The following is a 14908-nucleotide window of genomic DNA, read 5'->3' as shown; positions in this document are numbered from 1 at the left end:
CGACGCCAATACAAACAAAAATCAGAGTCGAAGGACTAAATACGGAATACATGAAATACTTATACAGACAAAAAATCAAAGAAAATTGCAGATTGAAGAAAAGGAAGAACACAATATTAGAGAACATCAAGAAAAGCTAGGAAAACTTAAAAATAGCACAAGCAACTCAGTAACAGAATCACTTGGAAAAAGGAAAGCAACTAGAATAGGGAAGCACTAACATATTAAAAAAAAAGTTCATGGTCTAGAAAGGAAGTAAAGACAAAATGTGAAGATGAAAAGAAAGCCTTTTTACTAAAAAAACAACTTAAAATAATGGAAGAAAAACAGCTTAAAATAATTTGCTATGCAGACAACCCAATACTACTCTCTCAAAGTAAAGATGATTTACAACGTATGCTGCACTAATTTAATTGTTAGTTTCCCAAAAAAGACTGAATGCATGATTATAATAGCCAATTCACTAAGATGTAGATTGGAACTGGAAGGACAGATAATACAACAAGTGATATGTTTAAATAATAAGCACGAAACAGAAGTAAAGGATCAAGTGAATACAGCAAACAGAGCCGCAGGTTGACTGAATGAAACAATATGGAAAAATAAAAATATTGGGAAAGAAATGAAAGGCAGAATTCACAAAACAGTCATCAGACCAATAATGACATACGCGGCCGAAACACGACAAATGAAAAATTCATCGTAAGATATTATAGAACAGACCTAGAAGTACAGATATACTGCGTAGATGCAAGGTTGAGAACATCAAGGACTGGGTAAGAAATAGAAAAGTAAAATAAAACTATCACATAAGACGTATGACAACAGAATAGTAAAGACGACGATAGATGGTTCCCCAATAGGAAGACCAATAAAACGATGGAGTAACAATTTACTGAAGCCTTATTGAAAAACACACATGTCTACATAAAAAAAAGAAGCAAAAAATGAAGAAGTAGGTTTTTAATATTCTTTTAATTTTTGATGTTTCAGCTCTGGATATGCATGGCGTCAGTGGACGTAACTGCTACTTATGACACTGTTAACCATCAAGAGAGTAAGTAAAAGTATACAAGATGATCAGGGATTTTGAATTAATGTATATAATTACATTCGTTAGAATCTTTATCAACGCTGATAATACGGCATTGATTGTTCATTGAAAATATTTCGAAATAATAGAAAAAGATTTGTGAGTTGCACTGGAAACGCTAACAGAGTACTGTTACAATAAATTTTAAAAGTAAACCGTTAAAAACTCAAGTATGGGAATACCACCTAAAGAACCAACATGCTAATAAAAAAAATTAAACGTAACATGAGAAAGTGAGCTATTAAAAGCTAAGTTTGACTATTACACTAAAATACTGCATGAAAGAAAAAAAAAAGGCAGACAAAGCGTACCATTTAATTGCCGTTTTAAGAGATAGTCAGGACACGATTGAGGCACTTAAATCCGTAGAGGTTAACTCTAAGTGACTAGTCCAGGATATGGCGGTTTTCTGCTGAGAATCCTGTTTATGTATATGGATTTGACAAATCATCACTTATTGATATTTATGGAAAATAATCAGCGGACATGACAGCGGACAAAGAAAATAAAAAAAAAATAATATGATAAAATATCACATAAAATATCACAACCGCTGAAAAATAAGGAATAAATACCTCATTTTCGGACAAAGATTAACTTAATTAAATAAACAATAATATTTAAAATTTTATTTCAGTTTTTGCTCCTCATTTTATACAAATTAACTCTAACTAATAATACAGGCAAAAATATTCTAAACACAGTAAGTAATTAAAAAGATTATGGAGAACTCCAGTGCAGTTTACCGTACCTTTTACTACAACGAAAGGTTTTCTGCGAATTCCATTAATCGTTTAGAGGTGTAAGTTGGTTGAATATACTGTAGTATGTGTTGATTATAATATTCGTATTATTAAGTTAAGTTCTGCGTTCAATAAATTTGTTTCATATTGGTTGTTTAGATCGTTTTTATTCAATCTCTTGGCCCATATTCATGAGCGCTCTTTTCCTTTCGACCGGTATTCTGTTAGAAGATATTATTGTTTGTAAAAAATGTTGTAGTGGCAATTAGATTATCTTTAAATCCTAATATTTCATATTGATATTTGATTTTGTGTTGGAAATTTGCAATTATTATTTTTTTTTCAATTTTTTTTACATCTTTTTCAGCCATTTCAGTTTGTTCGTCGGTTATTTTTACTACACTCATTATTTTATCCCCAAACAGACCAACACTGAGCTACACAAGAGATATTGTTCGATGTCTATTTTGCAGTGAATTACAAGAGGTGTTACAAAATTTATTTAGCTTCTGCTATTTCACGGCAATAGCCACGAACGCACGTGAGGTAAATTAATAACTCAAATAATACGTTCCAAGTTTACGTTTATTAACAACCAGTTCGCTCCCGTCTTTTTGTTTATCGAAGTAAGATGAAAACACAACGTTCCTGAGCAATTCAAATTAGTACATCTTTGTAGTTTCGGAGTTTTGAAGTATTTTGTTAGCTCTGTTAGACCAAGGGTTTCGGAAAGGTTTATTTGCTGTAAAAATATTTGTTTTAGGCACTGGAAAAGTAGTATTATGAATGGAACAGTCTCATACGAAAATAAATAGGACAGTGTATTAAAAATTAATTAATTAACCATAAGATAATATTTACTAAACTCTACCAAGCAAATAATGATAAAGAATATTACCCACGTATACGTTTAAACGAAATACTATACAGATCTCTAAGCCGTTCGTAATAGTACAGTAAAAAAATTTATTAAATAAAAAGACTGTTATTTTTTTGGTACACTCTTATGGCAACTCAAAGATCGAAAAGGAAAGTATTTTTTAAGTGTGTAAACCATGGATGCACAGACAGCGGCCCGCGGGCCGCATGCGGCCCGCCGGCCGAATACTGGTGGCCCGCCGACAGCAAAAATAATACTCTTGTACATTCGAAAACTATTGAATTCTATTCCAGAATAAAACCAAAAAAAAATATGTTCGAAAAGTAATATGAATCTGGCGCGCGCTATTTGAATCTAGTGCCCAAAAATGCTAAGTCAAGTAATATCGCTTGCTGCCTTTATATAAAGTTTAAAATAGTAGAGAAATCAAGAATGTTCTAGCGCGGTGCGAGCAAGCGAGATAGCAGTATTCCCGAATTCCCGATTGTTCGCGTAGGAATACGAAGCTTCCACAGTCGTATGCACAAGAGTACAGTTACACGTCGATTTACTATTGCAGTGTTAACCCGTCAAGTGCCGTGTCTAATTGTGTTGGGGAATCGTAAGTACAACTCTAATCGGAAGTGAAAAATCGTAACTAAAAACTGTTATTAATAAGTGTTTCCCTACCTATTTAATCAAATTTAGCTTTAATGTTGGCCAAATATTAAAATAAAACAAAGAAATTACTATTTTTATCAGAATTTCTCTAAAATTGTAATAATTACGTCATTATTTCAGATATAAAATCTGTATAAAAATCTTAAAATTTCTTAGGAATAATATACAATCAATTATTTTTGATAATTTAAAAAAGGATCGGTAATTTAAGTAGGTCCTGTAATTGTTTTCAGGTGCTGTATTAATCCTAGCCAGGATTAGAACGCAACATGGAGAAGCCAGGACCTAGTAAAAAACGTAAGGTTAAAGATGAAAATCGGCAGTTTCAAGAAATTTGGACTGAGAAATACTTTTTTGTATGGTCGCATAACAAAGTCGTTTGTTTAATTTGCAAGAATTCTGTTGCGATTGCAAAGAAATATAATGTAAAAAGGCACTATGAAACGCAGCATCCTTCTTTTATCAAGTTTACAGGCGAATTAAGAAAGCAAAAAATGTTGTCTTTAAAACGGGAGCTTATTGGTCAGCAAGCAATGTTTACAAAACCCATTCAAGATTCAGAAACAGCTACAGAAGTTAGTTATGAAATTTCTCGAATGATAGCAAAGCGAAGTCGCCCCTTCAATGATGGCGATTTTGTAAAAGAATGCATAGAAATTGCCGCTAAGAAAATGTGTCCAGAAGCATCAAAAAAGTTTGAGAAAATTCAACTGAATCGTATGACTATCCAAAGACGAATAATATCTTTGTCAGGTAATATTGCGGAACAATTAATTGAAAAAACTAAGATCATTGAATTTTTTTCATTAGCACTCGACGAATCCACTGATATTAGTTCCACAGCTCAACTTTCATATTCATACGAGGTGTTACTCAAGATTTTGAAGTCTTAGAAGAGTTCTTAGGAATGTGTTCATTGAAAGGTCAAACCAAAGGAGTTGATATACTCAATGTTCTTTTGGATGAGTGTTCAAAAACTGATTTGGACTTATCAAAATTATCGGGAGTTGCGACTGACGATGCTCCTTCGATGATTGGTGTCAATTCCGGGCTAGTTATTTTGCTGAAAAAGCATCTGCAAGAAAAAAACATAAGCGCTGAAGATCTTATGCAGTTTCACTGCATTATACACCAAGAAGCCCTCTGTTCTAAAAAAATTGAATTTCAAAATGACATGAAAGTGGTAGTTTCGATTGTAAATTTCATAAAATCACGAGGACTCAATCACAGACAATTCAAACAATTCCTTGATAACATCAAAAGCGAATACGGAGATTTACTGTATTATACAGAAGTAAGGTGGCTAAGTCGTGGATTGACACTGGAACGATTTCTAAATTTAATAGAAGAAATTGGAATATTTCTGGCGGAAAAGCAAAGGGATGTCCGGGAACTTAAAAATCCTGATTGGTTGTGTGATTTGGCTTTTTTAGTTGACATTACAAATCATTTGAATGTCTTGAACACACGGCTTCAAGGTAAAAATCAACTGATATCCCAGCTCTACGCTCATGTATCATCCTTTCAATACAAGCTGACACTTTTCAGATTACAGTTGAATTCTGGAAATTACAATCATTTTCCGAATTATAAGAAAATGGCTGAAAAATTCAACAAAACTGCGATTAATTTCAGTTATGTAGAAAAGCTAGATATTTTGATTCAATCTTTTCAAGAAAGATTTTCGGAGTTTAAAAAAGTGAAACCTCTGTTGGACTTATTAAGCAATCCTTTCACGATTTGAGTTAAAAATGCGCCACAGTCAATGCAGTTAGAAATTATCAACATTCAAAACGACCAAGATTTACGCAACAAATTCAACGAAGGAGACTTGCTGAACTTTTACCGCTGCATTGATAAAAATATGTACGAAGAGTTGCGCATAAACGCTCTGAAATGTGCCAGCTTCTTTGGTTCTACCTATATATGTGAACAAACTTTTTCAATACTAAATAATAATAAAACAAAAAATCGAAACCGCCTTGCAACTGAAAGTTTGGAAGCAGTTTTACGTGTTGCTACAAGTAAATTTGAGCCAAATATAAAAAAGATTGTAAGCACTATGCAGTGCCACACTTCAAATTAATAAATTATTTTTTAATTTTAATAAATTATTATCAATTCTTTATTGTCTTTAATTACCTATACCTCTGGCGGCCGGCCCGCCATCAGTTCATGATTTGCCCGAGAGGTCCCTAGTCTTAATAAGTCTGTGCATCCCTGGTGTAAACTAATATAAATTTCTAATTGAGCGCTTCTAGTTTGCAAAGCCATTCAGAGCTATGCTACAATATAACAATAATGTAAATACCTAATTTTAATTTACCAATGAATCACTTACGTCAAATATTACAGTATCCTACTACGAGAAATCATATGGTAAGAAAATTACAGAAAAATGCTGCTCCTATTTTACTTTTTCTTCTTTGTCAATGAAAAAACACCAAAAGGACTTTACACTGGACTTCACAAAAAACACATTAAAAAATTTGTTTATGGTACAGGTGTCAAAACCTTTTTAAGACCAGACGTCTTTTAAATGATTCTTCAAAGATGACAATTGACATTGGTCATTAGAAAATTAAGATTTTTAAATTATCGAAAAACTGTTAAATTAAAATTCATATTGAAAAGGCATGTATCGAAGACTCTCCAAAATTATTATTTTTTTAATCTTGCTTTACACGTTCGCGGACAGTATGGCATAACATAGGGTTCGTAGAAAAGCACATCTGTTAAGAACGTCATATTATCGAAAATAAAATAAAAAATAGGTAGCATGATTTATTATGAAAAAAACATATATTTTTGACAAAAAAATGGAAAGCGGCAAATAATGTCTTGTCCCTAGCAAAGTCTATTTTAGTGAGCTGGATACAAGACGGCGTTTCTCGTCACACGAAAAATGGGAGGGGAGGGGACGAAATGATTAAAAACAACAATTTTATTGTCTACGGTAATCTTCGAAGCAAGGTTCGACACAAAAAGCTAGCCTGCTGGGGCACGTCTTACAAAAGTACTTGGTCTCCTTTCGTATAGATCTTGATGTACAATGTTTGCATCTCAAATGGTAGGATTTATTTGGATCTTTTGGGTTTGGTATTTTATCGAAAAAGTGCATGCCAGAATCGGTGTTCCTATTTGCTAGTTGTTGATCCAGTCGTGGCCTTTTACCACCATGTAATGGTCCCGTCTTCACCAAGTTTCTTCCATCTTGCTCATCTTTATCAATTCCTAAATATTCTTTTACAATTTCTTCGTGAAACTGAAGAAACGATAACTGTGTGTCTAATGTTCTTTTTATGTAAAATGTTTTTCAAAGAGAAATGTCTAGTAGATGGAACATTACTTTTTTTATACCATCTAATACTTTTTTTCGGAGATGAATAATAACTAATCATCTGGTCACTACGGTCAATGTCAGACATAAACTTGTTGTGCGACTTCCTCAGGTTTTACCTTTTCAGCGCCATAACTGTTTTTAGCGGTAATCAATTTGGGATGATATTTCGTGGTTATGCAAATAACATCCCGTTTATCTCTCCATTTTGAAAAGTTACGTTTTACGATTGCATCAGGATTTCTTTTACGATCTTTTCGTAAGGTACCAGTTGTATGGGTTTTTTGACAAAGAAGAATCTTAGACAGAGAGACGCTATTATAAAAGTTGTCCATGAAGATATGATGTCCAAGATCTAGGTATGACTCCGCCAGAGACAGAACTAGTTGCTCAAGTTTTGGTACATCAGATGCTTTGGTTGTTTTTCCGGAATATATTTTCAAATTTAGCTCGTAACTATTGCTGGTATAAACAGAGTAGAACTTTATTCCGTACTTATCGCTTTTACTTTTAATATACTGCCAAAAGCTCAACCGACCGCGAAATAGCATCAGTGACTCGTCTTAAAACAAATTTTCTGGAGGAACCATGGCACTTCTAAAGTTTGATAATAATATAGTCAAAAGTGGTGTAACCTTTCGTAGTTTGTCATCAAGATTTTCGCCCATCTGTCCGTAAGAGCAACTAAAACACCTTAGAAGTTCTTTAAAACGTCTTCCAGAAAAATGACGATGAAAAACTGGGCTGTAATATAATGGATCCATCGAGAACCTTTTCCTTATTGAAGGACATTTGGAGTGACTCTGTAAGATACACAGAGCTAGGAATACCTTGAGTTCAGGTTTAGTTACTGGTTTAATAGTTTTATATCTATAATTTCATCTCTGTGGTCTTTTGGTAGTCTTCAAAATGTCAGCATAGGCATTCATAGAAGTAACAATCGTGTTCATAACGTCATCATCCCAAAACTTTTAAAGACATTCGGCTGCAGTCGGTGTAGTTTCAAACACATATTGGATACCAATACCAGCATTATCAAACTGAAAATCAGGAATATCTGTTGTGGTATCACACCACATATCCTTTGTTGGTTGCAAATCGAGGTCAGTAACAATGTCACCCTCATCACTACTATCGTCTCTAATAGGGTGGTGGTCACTGGAGCCTCCAATATCGTTATAATTATCACGATATGAGATGTTATCATCACTACTGAATGCCTCAGGCTCTGAGTAAGCGTCATCAGATTCAGATGATCCTATACTGACTTCTTCTATGAGTTGCCAAAGCCTTTTTTCTTCTGTCTTATCCATTTTGCCCAATCGCAATGCCGTTAAATTGAATTAAATTTTTATATTACTCCACCCTGTAAATAAAAAAAAATCTATGTTTTTAAACATACAGTATTTACAAAAATTAGAATTCTTAAAAAAATAATAACTTCTATTTTTCATTGTATGTTATATTATGTGTTCTTGTGTTATTTCTTAGTTATAAGTGACTTATTTATATTGTGACATTACACGTAGTGTTTGCTATGTAAAAAATTGTCAATAAACATTGTAACTTTATAAACGTTACATCTCTATTAATTTATATTTAAATAATTATTTTATTTTAATTTCTTTATTAATTTATTAATTTCTTTATCTTAAGTTTAATTTTTACTATTTTTTATTTACAAAATAGTTAGCGCCCTCTGTTTTTTCTTTTCTTCCTCTGTCTTTATTTTCTCTCTCTTCCTGTTCCGTAGAATAAATATTCGCCCTCTCTCTTTTTGTCTGGCAGACTATTCTGTTCCTTGTTGACAGACAAGCTAGTTTCATGATATCTATAGCAACATCCTATGACATCTGTGCTAACTTCATTTGGTCTCCCATTTTCTGTCAAAACAACTTTTCTGTAGTGGGATTATTTTTTGCCTCTTTTTGAAATTTATAAAAGAAGGCAAAAATTATTATAAGACTCATTTTTATGGTCTACAAATTCTCTTGGGGTAAGTACTTTCATTGTGATATTTATTCTATAGTTCTGACGGCATTTATAATATTTGTAACCTTACTTTGTTTCGAAAGCACATTTTTTTTCTGATATATGCATTAGGACTCTTTAACAGAATTTAACTAAGTAGTAGCAATCATATTTCATTTTATCCTTGCCATACGCTATCTGTTTAAGTGCAATTTTTTAGGATGGCAAGGAAGTTAAACCTTTCTTTTTGATGTGTTTCTAATGCAAGTTGTATCTTATATTTTAGATTATTGGCTTTATTGGCTTTATTGGTTTATTGGCTTTATTGGTTTATTGGACATATCAAAACTTTATTGGCTTTATTGGCATATCAAACACTTTATTTGGATTTCAACAATTAGTCAGGACATACAGCCACATGTGACTGAAGGTCTCCAGAAGCCACAATTTAATTGGAGGACCTAACAGCTAGAATACACAAGTAGCTCATCGAAGCAATAAGTAGCACTTATTAACTGTTAAGCTTTGGCAGGGTTAATGATTGTTTTTTTATTCTTTTAAATAAATATGTTTGGTTAAAATTTGTCTTATTTGCTATCAGCTGAGAACTTAGATTCAATCCCTAGTTTAAGACAATACCAACTCACCCTTGAGATACTGAGCTAGGCAAGGTATAGACGATAAGCTCCCATGGTTGATTGAAGTATTATTTTTACAATGGTACTTCAATTCTCATTGGTAGTCTTGTCGTTACAACATATCTATCTATCTATCTACTACTAGTTCACACCAAAAAACTAATTAGAAATTAATTACAGTGTACATAATACAGATTAGGTACAAATAAACGAATAACTGGATATTTGATGACATAACCTCTAAGTATTTTTTTACTTTTTTGTTCAGTTTTTGCATTAAAAAATCCAAATATATCAAATTAAGGACTTATTGACACTTACCAAACACATAAAACTGCTTTGCACTAATTTAAACAGAGTGTATAACTTTTACAGCATAAAAATGTAGGAAGATATTATTCAAGTGCATTCACCAAAACACAAGCGAGGTCAACTGCATGGTGAAACGTATGCAGGGACATTTTACGAAATAGTTTTATGTGTGCTGGGTCATCAATCGTGTTCGTACGGGGAAACCAATATACGCACGACGAAAAATGCCGTTTTGAGTATTATACCGAGCACTTTGTTTGGACGGCATAATATCGCGTTTATAGCAACAGACACTATTATAAAGGCAGGGAAGACTACAAATACGGTGGAGTAGGATTTTTAATCAACAAGAAGAAAAAATCTCAAATTCAAATAATTGACAGCATATCAGATTGGGTTACATACATGGTCTTAAAACTAAGTCCAAAAACTAAAATAAAGATCGTGCAAATTTATGCTCTAACTGAAAAAGCAACCGATGAGGAAATAAATTCTTTTTACGAAGACCTTAAAAAAGCTATAGATAACAACAAAGTAATAATAATGGGAGACTAATAATAACGCCAAAATTGGAACTAAGATTGAAGACTCTGAAAGCAAAATTGGAAATTTTGGATTCGGCACAAGAAGCACAAGAGGAGAAAAACTCATAGAATTCCTGGACCAAGAAAACATGTATGTTATGAATACCTTCTACAAAAAGAAACCTAACAGAAAATGCACATGGGTCGCACCTAACGGAACTACCAAAAATGAAATAGACTATTTGCTCTCAAACAACAAAGGAATATTTGAAGACATCACAACAATAAACAACGTAACAACGGGTAGTGACCATCGTTTAGTTAAAGCAAAAAAAAAATATTAACATGAAAAAAGAGAGAAGTGAGAAAAAGGATTTGAAAAAAAGCAACAAGGATAGATGCCTTTAAACTAAGAACAAATGAAGAGCAATTCCGAGAGGTCTTAGTGGATAAGTTCAAATCTGATCCTTCACATAATCAAGATCAAATTGACGAGATTAATAAAAACATAAATAAAAACCTTCTCGCAGCAGAACTACAGGTCGCAAAGAAAACAAGGACTATAGAAGACAAAATAAGCAATGAAACTAAACAGCTAATGACGGAAAGAAGACAACTACTAGCGCCAAACAAACGCTATACTCAAGAATACAGAGAACTTAATAAAACAATTAGAAAAGAACTAAAACGCGACATATAAAAATGGAACGAGAACTTAATAGAGCGAGTCATTGAAAACAACAGAGGCTTAAAATGTCTAAGACCCGCCCTGGAGTTCAAAAAATTATCAAAATTAAAGACGCCAACAATAAGGAAGAGAAAGACAAATATAAAATATCAAATATTGTTGAAGACTTCTACACATCCTTGTACAGCTTGCAAGGCCAGCCTAATGAAACAACAAAGGAGAACGCCAAAAGAAAAATAAAAAACGTGGGATCAGAAGTACTACCAAATATAAAGGGATTCGAAATAGAAAGAGCTTTAAAAGAGCTAAAAAATAATAAAGCTCCAGGACACGACGGCATAATTGCCGAGCTCTTTAAAACAAGCAAGACATTAACAATCCCTGTACTAACAGAGCTATTTAATAGATATCTCCATAATAGCAAGATCCCTAAAGACTGGAACGTCTACTAATACTCTTACACAAAAAAAAGGAATAAATGTGATCTACAGAATTATACACCTATATCGTTGCTCAGTCAAGTATACAAACTATTTATGAGAAGTATTAACAACCGGTTAACCTACAAAATGGACAATTAACAACCGGTTGAACAGGCTGGCTTCCGCAAAGGATATAGTACATCACACTATCTGCTGACAATGAGAACATTGATAGAGAAGGCAAATGAATACCAACTACCCGTATTTCTTGCTTTTGTCGACTATGAAAAGGCGTTTGATAGTGTCGAGATGTGGACCATAGAACAAGCTATTAATAATTGTAGAATAGATTCGAGATATAGGCAATTAATATATAATATATATATATGAAAATGCAATTATGATAGTACAACTAGATGAAAATACAAATCCCATCCCCATTAAGAGAGGAGTGAGGCAAGGAGACGTAATATCGCCAAAGCTTTTCAACCTAGCCCTAGAAGACGTCTTTAAAACTACAAATTGGTCAACCTATGGCATTAACATTAATGGCAACAAGTTAAACCACCTCAGATTCGCTGACCACATAGTGATTATAGCGAGCACATTTGAGGAACTGTAAATTATGATGGGAGAACTATCAGCCAGCTCCCAATACGTCGGCGTAAAAATGAATATGAAAAAAACAAAAATAATGACAAACACAGATGACCCCAGACGTATATAAATGGCAGTGAGATAGAACAAATCCAGGAATATATCTACCTAGGCCAAAACCTGAAACTTGACAAAGAAAACCAAAGTGCGGAAATTACTAGAAAAGCAAGCTAGCATGGGCAGGAATTGGAAAACTTAGTGAATACTTAAGAACCGCAAAATACCCCAATACTTGAGGAGCAAAGTGTTCAACCAATGCATCCTTGTGGATGTCAAACCTGGACCCTAAACAAGGCAAACATGAATAAACTAGCTACAACAGAAAGAACAATGGAAAGAGCAATGTTAGGTATACGACTGTCAGATAAAAAGAGAAACGACTGGGTAAGATCCAAAACAAAAGTCGAGGACATAACAACAAAAATTGCCAAACTTAAATGGAGCTTCGCGGGCCACACTGCTAGACAAAAAGATCAACGTTGGAATACTACAATACAACATTGGAGATTTTACGAAATACACGACCAAGAGGAAGACCACAGATGAGATGGGCTGATGACATTAAAAAAATAGCCGGAACAAATTGGAAATATGTTGCTCAGGATAGAGACCGATGAAAGGAGTTGGGAGAGGCCTATGTCCAAACATGGACTACAGAAGGCTAAGAAGAAGAAGAAGATGTAATTTTAGTAAATTTTAATTGGTATTGTTATTTTTTTGACTTTTTGGCTTTGTCCATAAAATTGTACAATTTTCAGTGACAATAAAGCATATTTCTATTCTATTCTGTAGCTTAGGGCTTCCTTCTCAACACTGATAAAAGAACCCGCTGCAAAAAATTCTAAAATCCAACCTCGGAACACGGACAGAAAAAACGAAGAAGACGCGACGTAGCAAATGAACAAGAACTTTGAATATAAACACATGTAATATCCAAGTATGGGTAACCAAATCAGATAAAGCAGAAGTAAAACAAATAGAATCAGATACCAGAAACAAATAAAAAAGACCAAGTTAGCGAAGACATGGAAAGTTTTATACATATTTGTAGTGGATTAGAAAAAAAAACAAAAAAAACATAAGCAGGGGTATCAATATTGCCAAAAAATGGCTTTCAAGTATCAAAAATTGCATCAAAAATAGAAAAACAATTTCGAAAATATAAATAGCTGCAAAGAATTTGTGCTAATGTGAGATTTCAGTATTTGGACGGGGAAAAAAACAAATTGCAAAGTCGTAGGAATTTTTATTTATTCATTAAGCTTTACAATCTTTAGTAATTATATTTCATGGTCGACCATGTGCTGCGGAATTCCTTACCAAAAAAGGTGGACAAAAGTTAGGCCAAAAAAACCAGAAACACTAATCATGTGTTAGCAACGATTGAAAATAATTACAATAATAAATAACAAATAGGAAATTGCTAAGGATAAAATAAATATAATTATTATTAGATGAATTATTAGTTAAATTATATAAAAGGTAATAACTGCATATTCTACGAAATCTAAAAGTCTATATATATATATATATATATATATATATATATATATATATATATATATATATATATATATATATATAATATTATTTTGCAATAGAAACCTTAGAAAAAAGATTTTATTTGTTAGCGTGTGAAGCGAAAATTTCAAAATTTATATAAACTTTATAACTAGGGGCGTACAAGTATAAACCATAAAACTTTTAATTAATTTAGACTACTCTACATAAACTAACGAATTTAAGTTTCTAACAAACAGTAATAATAGAAATAATCAGTCATCTTTGTCACTACTAAATTAAACTTTCTACTAGACTGTTAGTTGTACTATTCATTTTTCCATCATGTTTAGTGAGTTTAATATTTCCTAAATTTAATCAAGAGTAATAAGTTTTTCTCGCAATATCGCAAGAGCCAGATATTTAACGAGTTTATAGCCATTAATATATATCTACAGCAAACTTATACCAGGCGGTCCATATGTATGGAATAAATTCATTTTTAGCGTTATTATGTACTATCTGAAAAAGACCTGAAACAGGTCAATTTTTATTCTTAAATTGACAATTTACAGTATGAAAATATTATCCCCTTTCAGCACCCCCTTTGAATTATAAGCACACCCTCGAAAATTTTAAATGACAAAGGGGGTCGTGTGGCACCTTGTTAGAAAGGGATTTTAGTCCTCTGTTTAGCAGTATAAGGTTTTTTGAGTTGAGTGCAATCATAACGGAGAAAATTGATTTTTACAATTAAATTAAATGTTCAACTTGAGCACCATTATTCACTTCTTGACAATAATCGAGGCGATTTTGAAATTCTCGTACAACATTTTGTATGGCCTCGAAGGTTATTTTGTTAGTTTCTTCCGTTATCCTAACTTTTAAATCAGAAATATTGCCTGGTCTATTAAAATATACTTTAGAAATAATCAGGTATTTTCGTATCTGTTCTGCTAAACATTAGGGCAACAACTTTGTAGATAATAATATTAGTCAAAAAGCCGAATAAACAATTGATATGAATCTAGTAGGCTGCTGTCATTTAGGTATTTAAAGTTTTAAAAGACGTCAGTATAATATTTGTGCTCGTATTAAATTTAATTATGGCTCATTTGTCCGAGACTCAAAGAATAGACATTTTAATTTTAATTGGTTTTGGTAATAAAACAAGAACTCAAAAGGAGGTTTGTGAAATGTTTAATAATAAATACTCTGCTCAACAAGTTTCGCAGTCTACAGTAAGAAAAATTGAAAAGAAGTTTCGTTATACTGGACATGTAAAAAATATTGAAAAACCAGGTAGAAATGTTAAATTTACTGATGAAAAAGAGTTAGATGTACTTCTAAAGATTAAGGAAAATCCACATAAGAAAACTCGAAAACTGGCCGCTGAAAAGAAAAATACCACCCGTACAAAGTTCAGTTGGTTCTGGAGTTAAATGAAGATTATCTCGATAGAAGACAAGAGTTCTGTAAA

At 32.7% G+C, this 14908-nt stretch overlaps 3 protein-coding genes across 10 annotated transcripts in view; 2 read left to right on the top strand and 1 right to left on the bottom strand.

Annotated features, from left to right (window-relative positions):
* The window catches only part of Dh31 (diuretic hormone class 2), a 710452-nt gene that overhangs the window by 128492 nt on the left and 567052 nt on the right, over positions 1-14908 (bottom strand). The gene's annotated exons all lie outside the window — the stretch shown is intronic.
* LOC140446407 (EPM2A-interacting protein 1-like) lies at positions 3646-4269 on the top strand. Its single transcript, XM_072538953.1, has one exon. The coding sequence runs from the start codon at positions 3646-3648 to the stop codon at positions 4267-4269; it is 624 nt and encodes a 207-aa protein (XP_072395054.1).
* LOC140446406 (general transcription factor II-I repeat domain-containing protein 2-like) lies at positions 4284-5120 on the top strand. The gene has a single exon (XM_072538952.1). It carries the CDS (start codon positions 4284-4286, stop codon positions 5118-5120), a length of 837 nt encoding a protein of 278 aa, XP_072395053.1.

The sequence above is a fragment of the Diabrotica undecimpunctata genome, chromosome 7 (genome assembly GCF_040954645.1).
Source record: "Diabrotica undecimpunctata isolate CICGRU chromosome 7, icDiaUnde3, whole genome shotgun sequence".
In the NCBI taxonomy this organism is placed as follows: Eukaryota; Metazoa; Arthropoda; class Insecta; order Coleoptera; family Chrysomelidae; genus Diabrotica; species Diabrotica undecimpunctata.
This window is presented reverse-complemented; position numbering and strand designations above follow the sequence as displayed.

Excerpts from the sequence above, each read along its gene's own strand:
- LOC140446407 (XM_072538953.1), top strand. The coding sequence starts at position 3,646 with ATGGAGAAGCCAGGACCTAGTAAAAAACGTAAGGTTAAAGATGAAAAT.
- LOC140446406 (XM_072538952.1), top strand. The coding sequence starts at position 4,284 with ATGTGTTCATTGAAAGGTCAAACCAAAGGAGTTGATATACTCAATGTT.